The 20,192-nt window shown below is 33.7% G+C and overlaps 1 protein-coding gene across 3 annotated transcripts in view; it reads right to left on the bottom strand.

The window, feature by feature from the left end:
* Positions 1-18,887, bottom strand: part of LOC128208949 (disks large homolog 5-like) — a 78,722-nt gene extending 59,835 nt beyond the window's left edge. The window contains exon 1 of one of the 3 annotated variants that reach the window (XM_052912698.1): positions 18,366-18,887. In XM_052912698.1, coding sequence (XP_052768658.1) covers positions 18,366-18,675 — 310 coding nt within the window. In that variant the 5' untranslated portion in view covers positions 18,676-18,887. The remainder of the gene's footprint in view (positions 1-18,365) is intronic. The other 2 variants (XM_052912689.1, XM_052912708.1) reach the window with 2 other exon arrangements.
* Positions 18,888-20,192: the final 1,305 nt, after the last annotated feature.

Raw genomic sequence — 20,192 nt, 5'->3', positions numbered from 1 at the left:
AGTATTGAAAATTGAATTATAAATCTTAATTAAGCTTGGATTAACAAAATTCTGTTGAATTTACTGTTTGTTCATTAAGTAATTTTCATAATTCATTTTCAACGAAGGTTAAAAAAAATGTCCCCAACATAGAAATCTTTGCATGAGTCCCCTAATATCACTTACAAGAAAACAATGATCACTTACATTGTAATTAAAGTCCACACCCTAACCTTAATATGGAAGTTTTGCAAATTGACAATCACGTCCCGATCAGGCGCTGACAAGGTGTAACGAATGGAGTATTTAAATGCAAGAACATGTTAATTAAATGGCCATGTTAAACATTTGACAGCTTCAGAGGCATTCTGTATTACATGGAGGATCAAGGTGAATAATTTATATACGAACATTTACATTGCCCTTCATTAAACAAGCTTGACGTAGACCTTGACGTAGACCTTCAATTGTTAACTTATTCAAGGGCAATAAAAAACATATGCAGTGCAGACAAACAAACTTGTTAAGTCTCAAACTTACATGACTTCGTTAATATTCTATTTGTTGACCCATAAAACATTTGAAAACACTTAAAGCTGCACTCTCACAATTTTCACCTTTTTTATTTTTTTTGGTCTCAGAATCAGCTCAGTTTGGCAGCAGTACCTTTAATTCAGTCAAATAAGATAGCACACAGTAGAATAGATCTCAATTGATTGGTAAACTGCCGATAATTTAATTTTTCTTAAAGCGTTAATAACACGTTTATACATAAATCAATTTTCAAACGTAAATATGAAAACTGCGATCTGCTCTTTTGTCAGCAGTCTTTTATCACTGGTATTCAGACATTAACACCAAAATTGGCTCATTCGAAGACAAAAAATAAAAAAGTTGTCAAAACAATCAATCTATGTGAGTGCAGCTTTATTAGGGCCATAAATCTGTACTGAACTATTGTTGAGTTATCCATCTTGTTGAACATGTGCTCAACTTGTTGATGTTCATAAATGTTATCAGGGCTTTTTGGCTTTTTCACTTTCTTTAGCAGCTTAATAATTGAAATAATTTTTTTCACAATTTATCAACACTCAAAATTAATAAACTTCTCTTTATTTAATCATCGATTATGACAGTTTTGTTTGTTTCGTAATAATTGATGACATAAATTAAAATCTTAATGAAAAAGAATGGGTGGAGTGAATGTAGCGAACAAGCCCTTCTTAATCATTTAGATCTTAATATAGGTAATCTAACTGACTCAACCTCATTGGCTGACACATTGTCAAAATCTGACCCAGGGATTGTGTATCGGAGGATTGGCAGTAGGCCGACCTTAAAGCCCAGAAAGTTGAAACTTCTTATGATAAAGCCTAGTTAAAAATGATTGCATATCTGCAAGTATATTGGCTGTAAATGTAGATTGTATTCTAATTATTGTTGGTCAATCTTACATAAATTTCACAAAAAAGAAGCTTGCAGCTAGCATTTGTAAACGTGAAACAATGTTAAAATTTGACAATTTGAAGCATTTACATGTTAAAATTTCCTATAATGAAAATGTTACAGGCCTCTGCCAAGTTTGTGCCGGAAAAAGCCCTAGTAATTATAATCATTGTTATAATCATTATTGTATCTGATGACAGAGCCAACAAGACCCACAGTGCAAACCTCTGTTGGTGGCATATAAAAAGCTTCTTTTTTTTTAATCAAACTATATCCATCCAAATAACAAGACAAAATCTTTCAATTTCTTCATGAAACAAAGTTCCAATTCCATCGAAAAGCTCAATAAAGCTCATTTATCAGATTTTCTCCAAAACGGTAGCCTAATAACCCAGATCAGGGTAACGATCTCGATTCGCTAGCATCTGGAAGACACTGATTACTTCTCTCAAGTCTTGGAGAATCAGGAACAGCCAGTTATAGAGCCATAATTAATTAAATGAATAGTGTGTGTTGTCTTTTATTCATGTATCATTCATACCTTCAATTGAACAACTAAATGAAATTGATCATTCAAGCAACGAATTGTGATACTTAGGGTTTAGCTAAAGGGTTATGGAAAGATGTTGTACACTGTTCTTTTTGGTAGCACCCTGCCCTTTTGGACACTAGCGTTGGTACCCTCCTGCCTTCATAGAATTTGATATGCTTAAGATAATAAAATATTTCTTTTTCCAGCTTACACAACTAGATATATCATTTTCTTGGGGTGTCAACCTCTTGCTGTATAACTCATGGGTTTGAGCCCAAGGAGCATGTTCTAGAGCATTATTTTGCATATAGATGTCTTTACAATCAAGCTAAATTTTTAAGTAAAAGTTTATTAACTAGAGTTCCACAAATTTAGTATGTTGCAGGCTTGAAAAACACTGACAATTCAAGCACCATTACTCTCAAATGAATGATGCCATCTAGCTGCCTACCACACTTGGCCGAAATAATATGCCCATAAACATTGTGACTTAGTTTCGGAAAAACTTCGTCAAACATGATATACTTTACAATGCTCGTGAAGGAAATTATAACCTAAACTAAGTCACTCTTGTTGGCACAATGCTGTGCCGCCGTGTGGTCTTGTGTTGTGGGGGAAACCGGAGTACCCTGAGGAAACCCACTTGTCTGAAACCGGAGTACCCTGAGGAAACCCACTTGTCTGTCTTGGTGAAACAAAACTCACATGCCACCAGGCCAGGAATTGAACCGGAGTCGCCTTGGTGAGAAGGGAGTGCATTAACCATTGCACTAACTGGAAGACTTAACGAGTAATGTCAAGTTTGACAGTAGACATGAAAGTATGACGCCCCAGCATCGTGATCCTTATAAGTCTGCAATGCACGAAAGGCAAAATGATACACATAAGGGTGCTTCTGCACTGCCTGTTGTTGATAGAGTTGACTGATGGAATAAAAAGTCAAACGTTCAAGAATATGTCTGCATTACGTCTGCAATATCAGATAGACCACTTTTTCATTATCTAAGACAGTTTATGAGTACATAAAAAACCAACAACTTGTCATCGCTTGTCAGAAAACATCTTGTAAAGTCATTTCGCCTCCAATCCTAGAAAACAGAGCATTAATCCTGCACTTTCTCTTCAAAGTTCAGTAGCTGAGGTTGTATGCCCAACATCGTCTAAGCTTTAAAGACAGCCTATCAAAATAATGGTGATAAACCATTTGCAACAATGGATTCACACCCGGTGAAACTTATAAATAATGGACTCTTTACAACTGTAACTACAGGAAACTCTTGTTATCATATCATGGGTGTTTCTCTAATTTTCCTTGAAAACCAGGCAAGCCTGTCTCAGCTTATCATATTATATTTTTTTCCCTTTAGCCATAAAATTCAATGTTTCTGCATTGTTTTCTAATGATTTACTTTTGCTGCAGCCAAGAACCAAAGAAAGACAACCCATACAACACTTTATTTTTAATTCAAATAATATAACCGAGTTGCCTCCCTTGTATCAACAATTAAAATACTGTTAATTTGAATTTTTCTCATGGAATAACAACATGTTATTACATAGATCTGTAAACTTCATACAAAGTTTCTGTTTTCCAATTTTGGGATCTTTGTTGTCCAATTTTAAGCGGACAAATAACAGCTGCAAAAAGACTGTACTAACTAAACTGTGGAGCGCCACAGAGCGAATGCCAAACATTCATCTGTGTTATGGGTCTTGATATACTTGTGCGTATAGCCTCTAGCAACATGTGTACCAAGTTTCAATTAAATATCTTGAATGGTTCCTAGTTATGGCCAAGATTATAAAATGTTTGCACTATGCTAAGGGTGCTGATTGACAATACCTCGATATCTTTTTCTTCGAAGAACAAACACGTTAAAAAGGTAACAAGACTGCTTTAAAAAAATATTTGATAACATTGTGTTGTTGTTTTTTAATGTACTCATATCTAGTAAAAGTGCAGGACAGCAGATTGCACAAAATGCTCTGTGCATCTCGTGGCATTATCAAACTCACCACCCCAATTCTCTACAGCCATCCACTCTACCGCATCGCCATTAAAACTAGCTCAACATGCCTATTGCGTATCTGGTAAAACACAATACATATACTTTCTCAGATAAATAACTAAATAGTAAAAAAATAAGTCACTCCTTTGATCGTATCTTCCGGTCCTCAAATCTTTACATCAGTCCATTATAACAAATTGGTTTCTCTTGGAAGCAAGCTATTAGTGTAACACCAGGAGGGGTTCATCCGACAAAGTGAACTAGCAAACATCAAAACAGAACACTGTTCTCAATTACCCTTTATTACATTCATATTCTTCATATCCGGCCATGTCTAATGAATTCTTGTACTAGTGAAAAAGTAGGTGTCAAGAAAACTGTGAGAGCAAAATCTTCATGAAACTTATAACGGATTCGATAACACAGGAAAAAACTCCAAAAACATTTATTTTAACAAAATTGGTGTGGATTGAATGCTTATTCTTATTTGTTTTATTTAAAAAAAGATGCATAAAACAAAATTTATTTCAGCAAGAGTTATGGGCCTTGTTGTGCATGTGCATCTTGTCTATTTCAACATGTGTACCAAGTTTCATTTCAGTTTCATGAAGTCAATGCTCATGTTATATTTTAGGCCTATGTACCACACTAAATTGTTAAGAACATAATTATATTGTTTACACTTCGGTACATTTTACACCTTAAAAAGCTAAAGAAGAAAGCACACAGAAAAGAAACTCATAATTCAAAACAAATTGCCCAAAACACTCCAATAATTAAATGTATCGAGGTAAAAATCAACAAAAGTATATATACACCGTTTAAAATAAACACTAGACAATTTAAGTTAAAACTTAGCAATTTAATTTGCTGAATTGTTTCTTATTTGCATTACCATTCTTTATTATTGTAAAATGTTTACAATTCACAAACAGAAGTTTGAAACCTAAATCGGTGCATATATATCAAAATCAAATTTAAATGAGTCAGTGTTTTCAAACACTTGCACATGAAAATAAAACAAATTACAATGTCACAGTGATAAGAATGATAAAGATAAATCAATTTAGATGTTGAAACCAGAGTTAACTAGAGCTTAGGACAGGTAACCATGAAAATACTGATCAAACTTATACCACAATAACATTGTGAAAGAGTGTTTCTTTAACTTATTTCAGGCAGAAAAAGTAATTTGGCTGACAATTTTGTTCACAACAAGATACCAGATGTAAAGAATAGGTTATAGTTCATGAGTTACGAATTAGAAAACTATATTCTAAGGAAGTAATTAACCGACTGAAGTTTATCTTTAAAACTCAGGTAAGTAGATCATAAAGTATGACATCAAGGCATCTATGCCAATAAACAAAATAGAGTGCATAAAATACCGCTTGATTGGCTTAATTAAAGTGAAGATTTATAAGTAATATTAAGATTATAAATGTTATTACCTCCCTCTATCATAGGATCAAAATTATTATGGAGGATTATAAAATGTATTAGGTCAGAACGAACACCCATTTTCGAAACATTTAACATATTGATATTAAAACTCATAAAATTAACAGTAAAAAATCAATCAGAGATTCTGTGATTTACAATCATTGCTTGCCTGACAAACATACCGTTTGATGCAGGGTTTGATTGTTTTAAACCTATTTTCACGGTATTTTGGCATTAGCTCTATGAATAAGATCTCACAGACAGGCCCTGAGGAATTAATTCTACTCCATTTATCCTCTGATCAAAAAAACAAAAGATCATGTCAACCATACACTATAAACATTGTCTGAGCAGTCAAAACTTTGAGAAAATGGTAAACATTATAGGACAACCTTTTATGAACAGCTGAAGTTTGTAGTTTAATGGCTTAATCCGATGAGCACTGAGGTCATTGCACTAAGAAATGGGTCAAAATCTATAAACAAACACAATGTCTCAAGTAATAGATGTTACTTTGACAAGTATGATTAAATGACCCATTTACATGGATGTGACTGACCTGGCAGCTGAAGGGCTGAAACTATTTCAGTCATTGTTTTTTTGGGGGGGAGGCGCTTAAGGCCCCCAATCAGTGCCAACGGGGGTGCAAAACTGGCCTTTTTTTATTTTTTGTCTTGGAACTAGCCAATTTTTGCAAAAATCCATGGGAACAAGTAATATAAGACTGCTGACAAAAAATTAGATCGCAGACTTTTATATTGAAGTTCAAAAATTAACGTTTTATGCATTTTTCTTAAAACGTTAGTAATGATTTAAGCCATTAAACATTAATTTTCGAACGGAAATATTCAAATCTGCAATCTGATCTTTTGGCAGCAATCTTTTATTATTGGTTTGCAGATATTTACACAAAAATTTGCTCTTTCCAAGACAAAAAATAAAAAAAGTTGTAAAAACGGTAAATCTGTGAGAGTGCAGCTTAAATGCAACTTGTGAAACTTTATTTTAATAAATTGGTTCCTGGAGCCTTCAGATCCGCGGACAATTCACATCCCTGCTTTTTCCCATTTCGTACATATAAAATATTTATTACTGAATGTAAATTATGAACTAATTAGAAGAAACTTTTAGCTTGGCAAAGAAAAAATAAGAATATCTGTAAATTTATCATTCATTGATCAAATTGATACAATATCGGTCAAAAAGCTCATAACATATATTGTTGGTTACACTACCGTATATACTATACTAAATGAGTCAGGCATGATCCTTTTTAAGGCCACAGTACTAAGAACCGCAATATTTTTTTTAATTCTTTTTGGCTTGTGCCGATTAATGTAAAAGATGTCACGAGAAGCATTGTAAACAAGAAGTGTGCAGAGAAAAATGGCGTAAAATTCAACATGCCTGGGAATATAAGCTGCGATTTGTTGTTTTGAGGCAAGTGAAACAATATTCAAGTCCCAGAATCAGACAGAATACCAATTAAACAAGGCTCACAATCAAAACAGGAGCACATGTTTAACCAGCGGTCATCAAAATTTGACTTTTGGAAAAACAAGTTCGAATTCAACACTAGTGCTTAGCATCAAACAATCAAACAAGCCCTACTATATAAAATAATCAAGAATTTGAGCAAGCCTGGATAGCATTTTACCAGTAAAGGGCTTGGTGGCTTGTGCTAATTTCAACCAATGATTACTGGAAAAATATTAAAATCAGAGTTATGGACCTTCCTATATACATGTGCAACTTTCCTATAGAGACATGTGTAAAATGTTTCATTTTAATAATTTAAAGTGACACTCTTATTCAAAATCAAGACATACACATGTATAACGAACATCAATTTTGACTGATATACCTTTAACTACTTATAAAATAATGCATTTATGGAAAATATTAATTACTAAAAGCAAGATGGTAACCGTGTAATTAATAGCAGAAAGCGCAAACATATTAAATGATTGGTGAATGCTAAAAGATTTACTGTGGTCTACTATAGTCTCATAAGGTCGAAATATCGTGTTTTATGCTCATTTCTGTCAAATTAAACTCGATATATTTCATAAGAACCATTGTTTTCGATATGTATTCATCCTTTTTTGAATATTAAAACAATATTTTTAATTGTGGTAAATCTTATTTGGGAGTAAGAGTGCATCTTTAAACAATTTTTAAGTTATGAGCATGGTTAAAGTTTTTTAACTCAAGAGATAATGCTGCTAACAACAACACCAAAACAATGACAATAACTTGCCTTGCAGACGAGCTAAAAAAAGCTCCGCCAGTAGGTGTTTTAGAGCATGTACGGTGTAGGGGTACATATACACAAGTGATTGAGAGAGGTCAATATCCTCTATATTGCAAAGGTAAGAACTAGGATAATGCAATAAGTATACAATTAACATACATCAGAGGACCAGGAGTACAAATCCATTTACATTAACTTAGTGAAATGTAGCAAACGTAAATTATATTGCAAAGACCATACATAACACTTCTGAAATAAATAAAAACTGACTTTGAAGTCAAGCAATTTGGGTTTATCATGCTGTTCTAAAATTTATTACAAAACTTTGAGTTGAAAATAGATTCTCAGTGATAATATTGAGAGAAAAAAATAATTTCAAATGATGAAAGAATTTTCCTTTATAGGAAATGTTCAAAAGTTATATTCTTCTACCACTGACAACTGGACACAGTGTCACATAACATTTAACTCGTATTTGAACATGCCTTGCATTAAAAACAAAATACACACAGGCAAACTCTCCACAGCATGCTTAAAGAGTATTGCAAGTGGATTCCATGGCTTGTTGGGTCTATTTTAAATAGCCAAGGGGAATAACTAAATAACTGATTTTAACTAGAGTAATGCCCCTTGCTCCAAGTATGCTATGCAGTGTGTCAGTAGCATGCAAATTTTTTTTCAAAAGTACCAGGACTAAAGCTTTTCTTAGAACGAAATACATTGAAAATTGAAGGAAGAAAATGTCAAGCAACTCCAAAAATACAAAGAAGTTCAATGATAAAAGATCATGCTATGAGTCATAACTCTTAGAAGTACATATGAAACTTGAAACCTTTTGTATCTGACTCTAACAAAAATGTCACATTTTAGATTTTAACTGTAAGTGCGTTTTTTATAATTTACGTCAAAAACATCCATTTAAACTTCAGACACGCAATTAAGCTATATAAGACAGTTGATCCTGCCATAAGTTCGCATGACCTCGAGTAGAAGCTCCTCCGATCTTCATTTCACGAACACACACAGTGATTAGACATTATATCCTGGTTCAAAACAAGACCATTAAAAGTAAAATCATGTTCGTCTACTTCTACAAACCATGCTTTAACGACACATGTCTAAATTTGCAGTTAGAGGGGCAAAAATATGATAAAAAACATCAGTTTTATGATTATCTTCAAAACATGATATCAATAACATAGACACACTAAGTTTTATGGTTGAATAATTTCATTGGCTTTTTTTGCGATGTCATAACAACTTTGATGTCTGAGAAATATGAATTGATTACTTATTGTGGTTTGTTTTGTTAATACTAATTTATTTTAGCTGGATTATGCTGATTGCTTAAAGCTGAAATAAACTGAGACTTTTTTTACCTTGGTAGAAACTAGTAATGGTGTCTTTTTTTAGCACAGGGGCAAGATGCTTTGTTATGCAACACCCCTATAACCACTCCCCCCCCCAAACCACAGCCCCTCCCCTTAAAACAAATAAATAAATAAATATTCCCAGGCTTATTAATAATGTTGGGGGGACTGTAACAAGTAATAACTAACAAGGATGATACTATTATTCTAAAATCTTTGTAAAGGGACTTGCCCCGCCTGAGTGTTTCCCTATATTTGCAGAGATGACCATGCTCTGAATTTAGAGTTTAGGAGGACACCCATATCACTACACCTGATTGACACCCTGGTTGGTATCGAACCCATAAACTCTTGGATGAGTGGCCGTGCAGTTTATGGCACAAGTCAATTCTCACCCTGATTGGCAGTTAACCAGCAAACTCTTGGGTGCATAGCTGACATCTTTACCGCAAGACCATTCTCACCCTGGTGGGGATTGAACCCACAACCTCTTGGCTGCGAGACGGATACCTAAACCACTAGACTGCTCTAACCCTCATGTAACATTTGTGGGTTGTAAAATATATGATATAACAAAAGAAGAAAAACAAGGAAAAACAAAAATCATAATGGAGAAAAATAAATATTCAAATATAAAGTATGATTGATTAAAAATAAAAAAATAAAAACATTTATGATTGTCAGTTACAGCCTGAAAAAGTGTGTTTCTGGTTATTTCCTGGTACAAAGGTTTTTTGTTAGGTTGGTTTTGCATTGCAAACAGTTCCTTCTAATTATATTTATTTTCCTGAAATCAGTTTAGATAAATGTTCAAGTTTAATTTATGGACTGCATCCTTTCAGATAACCGAATATTTCTAAAAATATTTGATGTTTTCTTTTAAGTGAATATTTCATTATTTTCAACCTCATTTGTATTTTTAGAAATAAGAACTAGTTTCTTTTTATTTACGTTACCATTATATAGGTATAAGCCAGGCACGTAGCTGCCTATATGCAAGTACACGGCTGAATCCATATGATTCGGACCAGGGCTTCTAATTTGGAAACTTTGGAACCTCAATCGGTCCGGACCCGGCGACGACCAGCCCCCCCCCCCCCCCCCCTCAAAAAAGAAAGACCTGTTCAATAATCCGATTTTGTAGAAATGTCATACATTTTCGCGACGTCTTTTCTGTCAATATTTTTTGCGATCTGGCAATTCGTAAGAGGGCTCTAGAGCCAGCATAGCCGATTCGGATAGTCATTGATACAAGTTTAATTCAAATGAGATTCTCATCGAGTTCTGCGGCATTTCTAACAAGAAAGACTGTGATCATAATTAACTGTGGCTGTCGGGAGGCGGTCAGACGACAAAAAATGAAACAGTATGATGATTTATTTGCTTACTGCTTCTTTAGTGGGTCAACATTCAACTGATAATCTTGAATAATAGTATGTATATATATATATATCTAGATTTATAATCGGGGCAACAAGCTTAAAGTGTGATATCGACAACGATTTTTTTATTACTCCGAATAAATATGACGTAAGCGGCAGACTCAGCTGTCAGACTATGTAGTTAATCAAGCGTATTGCTGTTGATATCCTATATATTATTACGTTAATTAATTCGGTATTTTAATGCTTTCACGGATTAAGAATGACATGCATTTATCTTTAAAGCCGTTTTTAACCAGCAATGGTTCTTTATAACAATTTAAATTTAACCGTTTTGTAATCAACAAACGGATATCATGTGATGATCGACGACGTCATAGCATATTGCCATGTGAAAATATGGACCGATTTTAACACTTAATCAGGAAAGCTGCAAGCAGATAATTAACACATAGAGCTAGTTTGTTTAATTGTGTCTTCTGCTTATACCAAAACACGTGATTGGACCGACTGCAAGCGTCTGCTAATTAACAGATAGGCTATAGAGTGATCAGCGTAGCGGAAAAAGCAGCTGGTCGCATCGGTCTCATGGTAACCAAGACACTTTTATGACCTATTGGATGTAGTTTTGAATGTGTGAATGACCCATGAATGTTTGTGTATTACAATTTCTACATCTTTTACTGACTTAGTCGTTTTGGACCGAAATTATAAAAAAAAAATTGAAAATTTCGGACCGATTTTTTTTACACTTTTTGAAACTGAAATCGGTCTGCCTTGGTCAAAATCGGTCCAGACCGGCAATTTGCCGGTTTTTAGAAGCCCTGATTCGGACAAAAAAAAAATCAGTTGCAGTATGCATACTTGACTAAATGAACCAAATCTTGTCCGTTTTCCAGAACTAAATAAAGCACCTCAAAACGCCAAGAATGCACCAGTATGCAACATGGTTTACAAAGTTTTCTGAGGGGGCATGCCTCCGGACCCCCATAGCACAATTATGAATCCACATGAATAATGGGCTAGCTATGCCCCTGTTAGCTTGAATTAATAAGGTTATATTGCCAGATATTTATAAGAACATTCCAAGACTTTCCTGGTCATGCAAGTTCGTCAATAATATTTGTTTTTTTCTTGAAAAAACAATTGACAGTCAACAAAATTAAATTCTATTTTAAATGTTGGTGTAATGTAACCTCATACAGAAGTAATCATCTAGTCAAGGAAGCCAAGGTCACTATCTATCTAATATCGTAAATGTCCTATTAAATGCACCCTGCATGTGTCTTTTTGAGAACCCTGCGTGCTAAGAAAGAACCATTTCCCTATTTGGCAACTTTTTAAGATCTGCTACATTGGAGTCAAAAACATAAAATAGTTATCAGTTTCAGGGCTTTTTCTATAGTACCCACCAGTACCCACCAGTCCAACTATCCGACCCTGAATTCCCAAAACAACATATATGATATCTTTCCCAATCTTCAGAAAAAAATCCCAATCAATAGCAAATGTTTTGGGAATAATTGAATTCAGAAAACATTGATTTCATAACATTCAGAGATCTATCAGTATGAAATATTATCTATCATGATTTATTGCAATATATGTTTACATGCACCCCAAGGATTGATATTTCACCCATTTAAGGTCTTTTGAAAGGGAAAACAAACTAATATTTAATCATTTCCTCATTCGCAGGAGACTGAAAAGACTGTTCTTTTAACTGTAAAATTTCCCTACTTAAGCATATTCGGAACTGAAAATTTCCAAAATGTCTAAGGTCTTTTTCCCAAAATTTGCAGAAAAAGCCCCGAGTGGTGCCAAAAAATGGTGGCTGTAGGAATGCTTTTCATTGGAATTTTATGTATTATTTGGAGTTTAAGGTAAAGGTATTCATTGTTCAATTGTCACAGAATCGGAAAAAGACCCGAGAAAAGACCCCCAGCACGTCTGTAAGGGCATGCACGTTTAATAGGACATGCTGTTTCCAACAACATTTACACAGAAATCCCCTCATCCAGCCTTTCAACCAACATTTGCAGAAAAATCTCACAATCTGTGCCATCTCTGGGTTTCATTAAATAATTTCAGGCCACTTGCAATAACACAATCGTGACGCTTTTAATCCTGATCCAGCAAAATCCTACGGACAGAATTGTTAAAAGAATCTCCTACAGACTGAGAGACAACAATAACTTATGCCAAGGCAATGTTCTTCCCAGAGGCAAATAGGCAGGGGCCGGCAATCACTTTTTCAGACAATTCTAACGAATTATGATGATATTAATGAATCAAGGCGGCAAGCTCTATTCAGACAATTCTAACGAATTATGATGATATTCATAAATCCAATCTTGGTTACTCAAAAGACAAAACATTTCAGATTCATGAAAGTTTGCATGACATAAAAATATATCATTGTACATATGTACAATATTTCTTGGCCATAAAATGGTTCCAGGAGAAAACAAGTTTTTTTGTGTGGAACAAAAAGAAGGAGAACTTCAGGTGTTTTATCTCAGGCAAAAAAAATGGTTTGGCAACATTTTCCAGTGCAGGGCTTGTGGGGCTGTGCTAATTTCAACCACTGACTGTACTGGGTTCCTCACACATGGCTTTGCAGCGCTTTCCACATTCAAGATAACTCATGAAACAAGCATCATATAACTGTTTATATGAGCTAACATTGATCTGGTGCTAATCTCGACCACTGTATTGGGCTCATAAGGGCTTGGCAGCATTTTCCACAATTTCAAGATAACCAGTGGTTGAAATTAGCACAAGCCCACAAGCCCTGCACTGGTAAAATGTCTTCTGGGCTTGCTCAAATTTTGAATTTTATATAGCAGGGCTTGTTCAAAAATCTGATTCCAAGCAATTGTATAAGAATTTGGGCATGTTCATTCAAAAGTCTAATTTTGATGACTGGATAACCCATGAAATAAACATTATATTACTGTTAATATGAGCTGATATTGATCTGGTGCCAGCTTTACCATATTTGTATGTTTTTATACACTCCACTGCTTTTATTCCTGTTTGGAAATGCTGAATGTTGCTGAGCCACTGTTTCTGTACAAACATGGACATGTATTTAATGATGTAATAGTCACTTTGTGTGAAATTAAAATATACAATGAACGTTACAATCATCAGGCTAAAATCTGTATTAGTTTGGTTAGAGTTATATCCTGTTTTAAACAGGTAGTGTAGGAACGTAGGCCTTTTTTATGTTCTCCCATTATTGAAGTAATCTTCTGTATAAAGCTTTAAAGATTTTAATCTTCATATTAAAACACACACTTACCGGTAAAAAAAATAAAAAATAAAAATTGGATTCTTTTGCCAACAATTGCAATTTAAAAAATATAAAAAAAGGACCGAACCAAATGTTGTTGTTTTTTAGGCCAAGTCAATCAATGTTCTCAAACAGACATTAGTTTTAGTTTTAAGTTTTTGTTGTTGTTTTTTAAGAAAATAAAATGCCCGCTGGGGGAGAAAAACAAATCAAATTGCGGTAGGTTTACTCTTTGATTCAATAAAAATGTTGTAGTGAGTTATTTTGTTATTAATGGCAAAACAATCATCACTTTGTAATTCCAAGTTGGATTTTTTTTTTCAATATTTTTTCCCTTCAAAAATAGTCAAAAATTGGGTCAACATAACCAATTCAAGTATAGCAAAAAAGTAAACAAAAAATGCCTTACGATAAAAATATAAGCATAATGCATTATATAATCATAATTACAATACTTTGTTAACAACAGCATTAATTGTGAAGCTTTTGAGATTCCTTAAAGCAGAAAAATCAGGGTACTCAAGTTTATACATCTGAGTAAGCTTAAGGTCATTCTTAAAGAAGCGCTTACTTAAATTCAAATAAAATCATTGAAGTCTTTCAAGCAATGAAAAACGAGCTACTGTACTTAATTACCTGACCATTTACCCCCATTTTGTAGTCAAACCTTTAAAGGCACATAATCTATTTTAAATAGAGTATTTGTTTATTCTTACAAAAAAAAATATCGTTTCATTAAGCCTATCGAACATTTCTTATCAAAATTCTGACTTACATGTTTACAAAATGGAGAACCTTGTTTAAAAGTACATTAGAGCAACCTGCAGTACATAAACATTAATATTTGAATGTAAACATCTTTACTCGCTCTCTCGAATGTTTACAAGTTCTTCTAAAATTACAAATTGTGATGATATGTTCCATAAAACCGTATAAATGCAGTCATCATTCATCATGGTCTGGTGGATACCCCTGCGCTTCAGCTGGCCGGATAGCAGGGTAGGGCGACCCGCTGCCCTTTTCCAGCACCATGCTGCCTTTTAAAGATGCACTCTTACTTCCAAAAAATATTTAACACATTTAATACAATTGTTTTAATATAACAAAAAAGATGAACAAATGTTGAAATCAATGGTTCTTATGAAGGATACCATGTTTAATTTAAAAGAAATGTGCAGAAAACACGGTATTGCTACCTTATGAGACCAAAGTAAATCGCAGTAAATCTTTTAGCATTCACCAATCATTTAATATTTTTACGCTTTTTGATATTAAATACATGGTTATAATATTGTTAATAGTAATAAATATTTTCCATAAATCCATTTTTTAATAAGCAGTTGAGGGTGTATCACTCAAAATTTATGTTTGTTTTAAATGTGTATTTATTGATTTTGAATAAGAGTGTCACTTTAACAACACCTTGCTATGCCCTTTAGTTTGATAGTCAATTTTTAGAAATGTCAATAATTTTCTATTTTTTATACCTTTTCGCATCTATATTCAAATTGTACAGTACTTTATATAGTAAAACTTTAAAAACGATGTGCTGATTCGCTTCAGGTTTTTTCTCCATACAGACTTATTAAAAAAGATGCACCAAAAATAAATATCAAATCTCACATTTTTTTATCAAATTTGAAATAATTTCCTACAAAAAGTACTACAAATTCGAAAGAGAAAAAATGCCATAAATTAAAAACAAATGTGGTGTTTTTTTTCTTGGGCAATTAATAAGGCGAGGTTCAAGATCGCAATGGCCCTAATAGGATTCCGTATATCTGATATTTGCTTAGTTATATTTGCTTATTTGATATTTTGCTTGCATCAAAAATACAATCTATGGGCCTTTAAGCTATGAGAATCACTTTGTAACATATTGCATAACAGTCTGTCAACTAAAATCTGTACTCAATGGCTTTAACATATTACAAATAGTGAAAAGCTCTACATTACAATTCATAATAAAAAAAACATATAAAAACATTTAAAAATTGTCATCATAAAAATTCCTAGGTATTCACTCATGATATTATATCATTAAAAAATCTTTATGTATATATTTCAAATGAAATCCATTGTATTTCATCAATAATAAATTCAGTTTTCACTTAACTGAATAAAATTGATTTAAATACAATGACACATACCCATTTTGCTTTCTCACTTATATTATAACATCTTTACTTAATTTTGCAGAAACATTTTGTTTTTTGCATTTTTGACAGGCCAATGAAAATCAAGTCATCAGGGATTTTTCAATATTTCTGTTCATTAATTATACGTACGGTATATCAATTCAGACAAATGCACCCACAATTTTTCATAGAGAATATTTCAGTCAGTCTATTTTTCCACAAAAGCTTACTTGTTAGTTAAACTAGTGTTGGTAGTAAAAGGTAGCATATACTTGGTGTTTACATTTGTGTGTGAGCCAATGACAATCAAGGATTTTTCAAATTATCTGCTCATTAACATAACGTAGATCGATTCGGATGAATGCATTAAAAGAAATACACGAAATAAGTTAGAGTCCAATTTTGACAATCTACAGTAAAATAGAGCAGGCTACCTCTGCCGAAGTGCGCCCGCTCTATTTTCTGTAGATTGCAAAAATTGAACTCTTGCATAAACTTGGCTCCTAAAATAATGGATTACTTTTATCAGTAAAATCTGGTCACATTTTTTTCTCTACAAGTGATAGACCATGAAAAAAACTGAAGTTAAAATTCAATGTATACAGGATTTGTGAACATTATTCATTCAGTTCTTAAAACTAGATGTAGAGATAAGGTAGTTTAGGTTTAAACAAGACTGTATTGTAAAAGAAAAAAACAAATGTGTTTACAAATAAAGCGAACAGAATAATTAGTGTGTAAAAATGATAAAATCACAAAACTTTAAAATCATTTGATGGCAAAGACAATCTAATAACGGATCTTTGTTTAATTTCACTGTTATGCAAACATGCTAAATTTAAAAAAAAAAACTTGTACTAGACGCAAATAGAGAACTGTCTATACTTAAGGAAAAATACCCACTGATTATTGTGTAACATTTTCATTGAAATTTAATAATACAAACATTGTGAAATGAAGTACTGCAGTATTAACTGCATGACAAATTGTTATAAATAGTACATGTATAATAATATTGGTTTTAACTAAACGTCAATATGTTATGTATGCACCTACCAATACTTCAACTGCATCAGGGAAGGGCTTGATATATAAAACAAACTGCAACAAACAAGCTCTCTAAAATTGACTACTGAGAGAAAAACTTCGGACAAGGGCTTTTTTCTATGTATTAGGGGGAAATTACCTCACCCTTTTGAATTGGGAAATTTCACATATTTTTTCACAAAATTGGGCTGTTTTTTTATAATTTAATCTAAGGTTGAAAATCCTCAAATACCCTTTTTAACCATTTTTTGTGTGGGATTTTATACCTTTTAACAACAATAACTTTCATTTTTGGCTACAGAAATTATTCAGTAAAAGAGAAAAATCAACATTTCGGAAAAGAACATATGCGTTTTGGCTTTTGGTTGGGAAAATAGCCAAATATTGGCTATATAAATCGCTGATAAAAAACTCAGGGGTCATTCAATGCATCTCTTGCCAGAGACTGGAAGTCTTACTTTATACAAGAGTGACAATCCAGTCAACAGTAGTCAGTACCTAGAAATATCATACCTCCATACATCATTTCAATCATACATGTCAATATGAGAAATTTTATTTACTCAGTGTCATTCTCAGGATTTCCTTTAAAATCAAAATGCAATGCTGCTTGCATGTTGGCGCTAAGGACTAGCCTAATCACCCAATAGCTACTAAATTTTGAAAATGCTGTGTTTTTTCAAGCTTTTCAAAAAGAAAATTTAAGTCAAAATGACATGGCCTAATTGGAAACTTTATCTAGTTCATTTAATTGCGCCATCCTAGCTTACGTGCAATCCTAAGACTTATGGCAATCATATAAAAAAGATCATTAGATGAAAGTAACATAATGCCATCAGACTTTTTATAGGGTCCTAAACCTGAGTTAGAAGTGGCAAGGTCGGAGTATACGCTAGTTTAGTCTGCACGAAACAAATTTTGAAACACAGGCAATTTGGGCCTATGAAAAATCTTACAAGCCGGAAAGAAAATCTTAAGGCCTATAGGGTCTTGAAATTTAAAACAAATAAAAGCCCTCAGGTCTGTAGCGCTGGAATCTCCACAGACCCAGAAGAGATTCTTCATGCCTCAGGCCTTGTGTATTTTGGGCTGCCTTCTAGTTCTCATCATCACCCCTTGTGCAAATTTAGAAATTAATCATAATCACCATAGAAAGAATTGGTAGACAATCTGGCCAGGGCCAGATATGGCCATGATGAAAGTCAATGATACAGCCCATATAGGATGACCATACAGTGTAGATTGAAAGACAATATGTCCAACATCGAAAGACCATAAGAACTTTATCAGCATTTATTTGTTTATGTATGATACCTTGACAGGGCCAGTGTTGCCAGACAAAAATATAGGTTTTGAAGTCCTTCATCTTCTATATGCATCGGCACAATCATTCTTGAGTATCATGTGCAAAATATGACCAACTTACATTATCAATAAAAACATTTATTATTAATAAATCATAATTACCTGATCCTGAGGCAGAAGTTGATCTTATGGCTGGACTATTTCCAAGGAACATTACAGTCAAAAGATGAGGGTAGGTGCTTTCCAAAGCATGGCACAAACTCTTGAACGCCAAGTTATCCTTATGCAATAGTATGTCTAACACTTTCTCGACTTTCTCCTTGTTTGTGGTTAGTTTATTTATTTCACTAACTTCGGCATTAGTCAATGTTTCTACGTTTTCTAAAATTGGTAACAGCCTTTCTGCGTCAACGACAGCAGAAAATTTATGCCTATGGAGTTCAATCAAATCTTTGAATTTACATTCCATCATTTCTTGATCTCTTTAGCCACTGACTGCTCCATTAAGTACATAAATATTACGTGTTACCCATTTTCTTCGGATTTTCATCGTTGTTATCTTCGACATTCGGCCATCTTGGATTACAAATCAATAAGGTTACGTTCGACTAAATATTTTTGACACAGTGACGCTGAACTACACAATAATGTCCTACTACTCCAAAATGCAAAACACTTCATTTCTTGTCTATATTGTGTAAATGGTGATGAATCTAAATGTAAACGTTCATTATAATACAAACTTTTCAAAATGACCCCGTCCGTGATCAGCTGACTGAGTACATGTATACTGCATAATTGAGGGGAGATAAATCTTAAATAAATTGGACCAAAGAACTAGCACTTGTTAAATGCCCTTGAATGGTTGATGGCGCGAATGGGTACATCGCCTGGATTGGCAAAAGATTAGCCACGGATCCATGAACCATATATAACTATGTGGTGTATAGGTCCGTGGATAATACGACCATGTGATATTGTCTATTGACGAAGTATTCTCCCTGTATGTGTCATGGTTAAATGACAACCGTCGCCGTATTAGTTTCATGAAGGTTCAGTTTCTACTTCAACCAGATACTGGTCGCATTCAACAGGCTGAAAATTATTGCCTGGGGATAGCGCAATAAAGCAAAACAAGACAAGAAGAAAAGTAAGAGTATGTAAAGTTAAAGATAAAATTCAAAGCACATTTAAGAGTCTAGGTAAAGTGGGTGGCTAGCTGGGCCTCAGGCATCAAACGAGCCTGCTGATACGCATGATGTCCGATGGAAGACTGCTCCAATTATTAAAAGTTCGAGGGAAAAAAATATTGTTGCCGGTAGCTTGTAGTACATTGTAGTCTCTCGAAGGAGTGTGTTGATATATGTCGAGAGAGATGAAACTGTGGTATAAGACAGTTGGTTTTGTTGATGGCAACTAGGTCTTTTTAATAATTTATATAAGAGATTATTGCGGGAGATCCTTCTGCGTTCCTGAAGAGGGTTCCATGCCATTTGAGGTATTGGAACATTTCAGTGACGCTTGATTTGTACTGGTACTTCTGTTTGATAAAGCGTGCACCTCGACGTTGTACCATTTACAGTTTGTTAATATCGTTGTTTTTTTTCGCACTGGTCCCAAACGTAGCTAGCACGTTTTCGCGGCGAAAGGTTTGAAAAAATCAAAACAAAAAACGAGCTTTTTAGATTATGTTGTTGTTGTTTTTTTTTAAATTTTAGTAAATGACTTTAATTAGTTCGTTCTGATTGGCAACGAATGTGGGCCATTTCAATCATAAATACTTACGTGCCACTATTTATGTACAGCGCTAAAAACATAAAACGGCGGATCATTTTTCAACGCACGTTATTTATCAATGACGTTACGTCATACTTTTGGAAAGAATAGCACTACGTAGTTATATATCAAACATTTATATTTTGAAATTAGTACATGACGGCTTCTTCATTTATGATATAAAACACATATACACTGATCTATTCATTTTAA

This window comes from Mya arenaria, chromosome 2, assembly GCF_026914265.1.
Source record: "Mya arenaria isolate MELC-2E11 chromosome 2, ASM2691426v1".
Classification (NCBI taxonomy): Eukaryota; Metazoa; Mollusca; class Bivalvia; order Myida; family Myidae; genus Mya; species Mya arenaria.
This window is presented reverse-complemented; position numbering and strand designations above follow the sequence as displayed.